This window comes from Haliotis cracherodii, unplaced genomic scaffold (genome assembly GCF_022045235.1).
Source record: "Haliotis cracherodii isolate W230 unplaced genomic scaffold, xgHalCrac1.p SCAF_4, whole genome shotgun sequence".
In the NCBI taxonomy this organism is placed as follows: Eukaryota; Metazoa; Mollusca; class Gastropoda; order Lepetellida; family Haliotidae; genus Haliotis; species Haliotis cracherodii.
Window position 1 is genome coordinate 48,703,159 of NW_027266297.1, and position 8,064 is coordinate 48,711,222.

Below are 8,064 nucleotides of genomic sequence, written 5' to 3' on the forward strand. Positions count from 1 at the left end.
TGTCTCCATCTTCGTTTGCAGAAGTTGTCTTCCTTGGTAAAAACACCTGACGGACAGTTCTCACCTCCCCGAAATAGAATCAGATGATTGGGTGTGAGAGCGTCAAGGTCATTTGGACTGTTGTTCATTTCAGATATAGGTCGCCCATTCAAGATTGCTTCGATTTCGCAGAATAGAGTATGCAGGCCTTCGTTATCCAGGTGAATAATCTGTGTGTGTAGTAATGAATACATTACTTTCCTGATCAATCGGATAATCCTTTCCCACATACCACAAAAATTTGACGCAGCAGGTGGGTTGAAATCCCAGGTGATTCCACGATTTAGGAGTGAATTCTTCATTTTTTGCGAGTCAAGCTTCGACATTTCTTCTCGCAGCTCTCTTTCTGCTCCAACAAAGTTGGTTCCATTGTCAGATCTAATGTAAGTCACAGGTCCTCTTCGGGCAATGAACCTCCTAATAGCAGAAATACAGGAATCTGTGTCTAGACTTGCTGCGACCTCAAGATGAACTGCTCGTACGGTCATACATGTGAATAGCACGCCTTATCGCTTCACATGTCGTCGTCCTTCTTTGATTTCAAAAGGACCAAAATAGTCAACGCCAACTTTGGAGAAAGGAGCTTCGTTACCAGTCACTCTCTCTGAAGGTAAGCTTGCCATTTTCTGAGTTGTAGGCTTTCCTTGATGTTTCCTGCAGACGACACATTTGGAGATCATCTTTTTAATCAGAGAATTTGCACCGATGATCCAGTAAGTTTGTCTGACATGGGAGAGTATTGCATTCTTTCCTAAGTGTCCCACTTGTTCATGAGCTTTTCTTAGAATCAACAATGATACTGCGGACTCCTTGGGGAGTATGATTTGATGCCTTGCCTCGTATGCAATTGGGGATCTATCCAACCTTCCTCCTATGCGAAGTACACCATCTTTAAAGAAGGGGTCCAGTTTGAAAAGCTTTGATGACCGTGCGATTCCAGCTTCACTTGATTTCCTTTTCAAACTTTCAATTTCAGGTGCAAAATGCTTTTTCTGAACATATCTAATCAGTGCCATCTCAGCATCATTAACACCTTTCACAGAGAGACTTGGATACTGTTGTTCAGCCTGAGAAGTTCTGTCCATTTGTTTCCTTTTTCTTTCACGTGTACGTACTTCTGTTTTAATATCTTCTTCTTTTGTGTTTTCACAATGTCTCTTCTTAACATTCTCCTGGAATGTCGTTACAGCTAACATCAACCATGCCGCTGCTTTTCTCAGTTTGGTCCAGTCAGAAAAGTGATCGATCAGTCTATCCATGGCAGTGTAAGTATCGGCTCCGCATACAGCAACATTCACACGTTTTACCTCAGGGTCTCCATTCAAGTCCGCACTAAGAAAGTCAGCATTACAAGGCCACTTATCTACCGTCTTCGATAGGAAATCTGGACCATTAATCCACTGAGGTGTCTCCAGTAATTTCTTCATACTCATTCCTCTGGAAGCGTAGTCTGCTGGATTCAGTTGAGTGTTGATGTATCTCCACTGCTCAATCTTCGATGATTCATGGATCACAGACAGTCTGTTGGCTACGAAGGTATGGAAGCGGCTGGTTTGGTTTGCAATGTACCTCAATACAGACATACTGTCTGTCCAATAGTAGCTGTTACCTACAGTATAGTCTAGTTCACGGACCAACATGGCATTCATTCTAACAAGAGCAGTTGCAGCCGTCAACTCCATTCGAGGTATAGTGATTCTTTTCAGGGGAGCTACACGTGCCTTGCCAATGACGAAAGAACAATGAATGTTTCCATCCTCATCAATCAGTCGCATGTAAGTAACCAGGCCATAACCAGTTTCGCTGGCGTCTGCAAAGTGGTGTAGCTCACATGATGATACTGCTTTTAACCACTTTACCTTGTAGCATCTGTCCATCTTCAAGCTGTCAAGAAGATACAATTGCGATATCCATTCATTCCATCGGTCAAGTAGTTTTCCACTGATTTCTTCATCCCAGCTTGCTCCATTTTTGCAGAGTTCCTGTAGGATACACTTCGGAATGAGAACATAAGGTGCAGTCAGACCGAACGGATCATAAACTGAGCTCGACAATGAGAGAATTCCTCTTCGAGTGCATGATACACCTCTTTCACCCATCTTGAATCCAAAAGTGTCCGATTCAGTATCCCAGTAGACCCCTAAGGCTCTCTCTGATGGAAGTATATCTTGTTTCAGGTCAATCAACTTCATTTCCTTGGACCGATCTTCAATAGGAATAGACTCCAGGACTGCAGGGCTGTTACTCACCCACTTGGTTAGGTTAAAGCCTCCCATTTTGCACATTGCACTTGTTTCATGAATAAGCGTTATGGCATGATCTTCTGAATCTTTGGATGCAAGATAGTCATCAACATAGAAATTGTTTTTCACACCATGACTTACTTCTGGGTCAAACTTTTCAGTGTTGTCGGTTGCTGTTTGTTGAAGTGCATAGTTGGCGCAGGTTGCCGACGACACTGACCCGAATAAATGGACTTTCATCCGGTAAGTTTTTGGTTCCAAATTTATGTCACCACCAGGCCACCATAGGAATCTGAGATAATCGCAGTCCTCTGCATGAACCCGTACCTGATGATACATGGCTTCGACGTCGCCCATCACAGCTATCTTCTCCTGTCGGAAGCGAAGTAAGACAGCAAGGAGATTATTCGTCATGTCCGGCCCCTGTAGAAGTGCATTGTTCAGGGAAGTTCCAAGGTATGAGGCAGAGCAATCAAAAACTACTCTCAGTTTGTTGGGTTTCCGTGGATGGTAAACCCCATGGTGAGGAAGATACCATATGCGTCCAAGGATACCAGGTAAGTCCTGTTCAGTCACCTTTTCAGCATACTCTTTTTCAAGCAGTTGTTTCATGAAGGCTATATAGTCTTCTCTGAATTTTGGATCCTTCTTCATTTTCCTTTTAAGGTAGTTGAGTCGCTGAATTGCTTGTGATTGGTTGTTGGGCAAGTGAGTCTCTTCTTTCTTGAAATGTAAGTTCATATAGTAATGGCCTTCTTTCATCTCAATTGAAGATTTAGCTTTATCCTTGAAACGTTTATCTTCCAGGGAATCTTCTTTCCTGTCATCAGTTTGTCTTTCAGGAAATTCAAGATCTATGGAATGTCTTACCATGGTATCCAACTGATGCAGCCTTTCCTTTTCTGTGATGGCCTTGACTTCTGCTCTGTTTATGGAGATAGCATTACTTCCTGAAGTAGTCGTGCTGTCTCTTCTAATCACGTTCCAGACAATCCACCCTAACAGGCTCTTCGTAGCATGAGGCGACCCTCTAGGACCTGTTCTTATTTGTCGAGGTGTATATACGTCTGGAATGTTGTTTCCAATCAGCATTTCTATATCAGAATCTATTTCAGGCAGAGTGACATCATCTAAATGTGGCCAGTGATCAATATCCTTGGATGTAGGAATGTGATCCTTGGAAATAGGCATCTTCTCTTTGGTGTAGATACGAGGTAGATCTATTGTGTTTTCCATATTCAAGTCACAGATCTGAAAATTGTTCACGGCATGTGTCTCAAAAGTTTGTGTCTCACCCATAGTGTCCAAAGTGATATTCATGGGACGTCCCATTGCACCCAGTTTCTGCATCAGACTGTTTGTACAAAAGCTTGCATTACTTCCAGGATCAAGGAAAGCGTATGTACATATGGAGTTGATCCCATCTTTCAGCTTCACCCTCACTGGTATTACTGCCATTGTACAGTCACCCTCACCGGCCTCTGTAAGCTGATCAAGTCTGCTGGCAACACTGCTGTAGGCACTTGTAGTTCTTCCTTTCACTGAGGTCTGGTTAGGATCTGATTCAGCTTTTCTTCTCCAATTATCATCATGAAGAACTGTGGGATGATGCATACTGCAAATTGAGCATGTTAGTCTTGATCGACAATCTTTACTCATATGTCCACGCTTAAGGCAAGCAAAACATAGCCCCTTCTTTCTCAAGAAGTCAACTTTATCAGAATAGTTCATCTTTGAGAAAGAATTACATGCATCTAGTGTATGAGATGTATTGTAGTCTACACAATACAAGCAACTTGCCTGAGAAGTTGAAGACTTATCAGCCTTTGACATGGTTTCACTGGACTTATTTGACTCTGAGAGGCTACTTGCAAAGCTTACTTTAGGAGAAGATTGCTTCTGTTTCAAGGTAAGTTTCTTTCCAACTGTTGCTTTCTGGTCAAGTGTCTTGAGGGCATCTTTTCCATAGGTTGGATCACATGCTTTCTTGGCCTCCATCTTCACAAAATACACGAAATCACTAAACTGCACAGTTCCAGATGCTTCCTTTATATGCAAAACACGATTTCGCCATTTATCATGATAATTGTAGGGCAGCTTACTGACTAACCTCTTCATGTTTTCAGCATACTGAAGTACTTTTACAGCTTCTAAGCTTGTTAGGGCGTAGTCGCATTCACTCAGGAATATGGAAAATTCATCAAGGGCAGTTGGGTTGTCTTGCCTGATCGCTGGCCAATCCAATGCTTTCTTCACAAAGGCTTCAGCAAGAACATCATCTTGCCCATAGCGTTGATGGAGCTCCTTGAGTGCTGCAGGATAACCAACCTTTGCATCCAGGTAAGAAAAACCATTGACAATCTCATGTGGTTTCTTCTCTGTGAACTGAAGGAGATAATTAAGTCTCTCATCATCATCTTCTGTATTCTGTTCAATTGTAGACCTGAATTGACGAATGAATTTACAGTACTCTATCGGATTACCATCAAACTTTTTCATATCAACCAATGGCTTTCTCAAATGACGCACCACATCAGTTATGAGATCTCTTCCGGTAGAAATGTCTGCTGTTATAGATGGTCTACAATCATATGGAGTGCTAACAGGTATTTTGGAAGGAAGAGATACATGTTGATTATCAACACTAACACCTGTGTTACCATGTTGTTCACCATATGACCTGAACAAACAATAGCCATAACCAACACAATCATCATGACAGTAAACATTGCCATTATGCACAGACTTAGGCACAAACTCATTTGATGATGCGCTAAGTCTGAAGTCATTGTCTCTAGCAATGTGAGAGACATTAGGATACAAACTGACTAAGTTACTATCAGTCTGTACACATTTCACCTCAGTCTGTACATCATCAGATTTACCAGTGTCATTAGAGGGTTGTCTGTCTGGAATTGAGTCTCTCTGTACACACTTGGTCCCTGTATTTACATTACCATGATCACCATGATACTTGTCATCACCGCGAGACATTCTTGAATCGCTTCTATGTTCAAAGTCATCAAGCACCCTTGATCTGGCATCCACAACATCCATTTCAGTCTTTAATTCAAGTTCCTCTTGCTCAAGTTTCAGCTGGGCCTGGGCAAGTTCAAGTTTCTTCTTCTGTTGAAACGCGTGCATCCTGGCATCCAACTCTGCTTTCTTCTGTTCCGCTTTCAGTCTTGCAGATGACAATGAAGATGACCGTGACACAGCCGCACTAGACATACTGTGATGCCGTGAGACCTGACTGTTACTATGTCTAGAGGAGACAGTTGAGGTGATCCACCCTTCCATCTTCTCCTTGTACATCTTCATTAAACCATATGCATCTTCAAACATATTTTCGCATGAACTATCATGAGCTAGGTCACAGAAGGAGGTATAGGTTTGAAGATAATCTTCATATACAGTTAGCCATGCTTTGTGGTCTTCTACGAGCTCACGACTATCACAAACATCAGTAACTAACTGCTCTATGTGAGTGTACTTAGTCCTTAGCTTCTTAATCAAAGTCTTTAATCTCTTTGACTTCAATTCAATCTCAAATAATCTACCCTTTTCAGTCCTAGGTCTCTCGCGTCTAATCGGTGAGTCTTCACCTGTCTCACTGACAGTTACTAGGTCATCTACAGGTTCATCTGTCACATGATCTTCTATATCTATCTCTCTATTCATAATGGTCAACTAGTCAATGCATGTGGACTTCAAATCGCACTGTTACTTTTCAAGTGAAAACAATTCAATCTTTGGATTTCTGTTTATTTTATTCTGTTTCATGAGTGTTGCATGAGTATTTCATGTCAATTCATGTCATTTCATCTCATTTCATGTCATTTCATGTCATTTCATGTCATTTAATTTCACTTCATTTCACTTCATTTCACTTCATTTCAATTCAGTTCATGTCATTTCATTTCAATTCAATTCAATTCAATTCAGTTCATGTCATTTCATTTCAATTCAATTCAATTCAGTTCATTTCAATTCAATTCATGATTGACTGCAAATAAAGCAAAAATACCATTACTCTAGATTGTAAATACAAATAAACTATACTCAAAAACGTTTCTTTGCAAAAGAACATTGATTTTAGGACACATTAGGAAATTTATGGTAATTACAAAATGTTATTTACCAGAAGCACTGTAATTAATTCAAATACATAATATCACAATTATACATCTAAAACTAAAGATATTAGTAAAAATGCTGTTGTATTTACCTAGTTGTTGACCACTTTTATCAACTCATGTGGCTACCTAGCCAGCTGCCATGTGGTTCTGTGCATGCCTTACATGCCTTGATTAAATGCATCTATAAATAGACTAGTGCACAGCGCACCCTATTGGCTTAAGAAAATGAAAATGGTCTACCTTGATACCCAACTGAAGCATCATAAAATGAAAACATCTTTTAAGTGTATGACCATTACAATGGGTAAGGGACATAATTTAACTAAGATAATAAATAGTGGCATCGTACTCGCGGCTTATATCCCGTCAAAATGAAAAAGTGTATTAGTCACAGGTCATATGTTATATAGTCGTCCGGCCTTACAAAATGTTAGTTTAAATTTGGATGCTGAATTCGATGATATTAAAGTTAACTTGAGTGCAATACCTAATATTTCTACGCTTATTATTGAAGTCTTGTTCGGAGATGCACTGGAAGATGCCTTCGAAATATTACCAGGTCTATCGATTAAATGGCTCAAGAAACACGAGCGTCAACGTTGCAGTATTATTCATATCGGAGCCCGTTGCAACCCTCGAGGGGGTTCAAATTATTAAAAGTGGTAGTATTTCTCTTTCTAAGATATTCTTGCCGTATAATATACAATTGATAAGGTTGATGTATACTCTCAAAACATTTAAGCAAGACCAATTAAAGACTATTATATATTCGTAATATACACTATGAGTTTATATCCAGCGCTCGATGAAGCAATTGAAAAGATGGAAACTGTTGATGGATTTCGATTACATCAAATAAGCGACATAAAACATCGAATAGAGAAGGATAGGGAGTTGAGACTTGGATTGTATAAAAAGTATCGCAGAGCCGTGAATGCTCTGGACGGAGTTGACACCGCGCTTGTAGCAGCTGGCATGGGACTCGGTGTAGCCGGTGTCGGTTTACTATCAACTATAATCGCCGCGCCTGTCGTGCTCGGCATGGAAATAGCCCCCGGAGTCTCGGGACTGGCAGGAATAGCGATAAAATTCATTTCTCGTAGGTTGCAAAAGAAAGCATTAAAACACGATAGTATTCGGATACTCGCCGAAGCAAAGTTGAACAGCATTGAGGATCATATTTCGACAGCAATGGTTGATTGTAAGGTATCTGAAGATGAGTTTCGCTTAGTGTTGTCAGAACTCACCAAATACAATGAAATGAAGCAGGAGATTCGATCAAAATCTCATAAGACCAGTGGTATTAGCGAGGATGAGAAAAAAAAGTTCATAGAACAGGGGAGGCAACAAGCGCGTCAATTATTCCGTGCCAAAACCAAAGAACTGGTTGGAGATTAAAAATAGATTGCTTACTATCGTTTGATCATATTTAGACAAATGCTTACATAAATATATATAATAATGGAGATCGAAAAAGCTATTAAATGGAGAGAATTACCTCAAGGTTTTTATTATATCAGTGATGTCAAACCAACCAAATACGGTTATCAATTGTTTCTTATCAATTTACAAGAAGAGTGTAATTATATAGTCTGGTCTCCTAGTAAAATGAAGAACTTAATAAAAATGTTGAATATCGCTTT

At 40.2% G+C, this 8,064-nt stretch overlaps 1 protein-coding gene across 1 annotated transcript; it reads right to left on the bottom strand.

Moving 5' to 3' along the window:
- Nucleotides 1–545: 545 nt before the first annotated feature.
- On the bottom strand, nucleotides 546–5,627 carry LOC139479456 (uncharacterized). The gene has a single exon (XM_071262304.1). It carries the CDS (start codon nucleotides 5,625–5,627, stop codon nucleotides 546–548), a length of 5,082 nt encoding a protein of 1,693 aa, XP_071118405.1.
- Nucleotides 5,628–8,064: the final 2,437 nt, after the last annotated feature.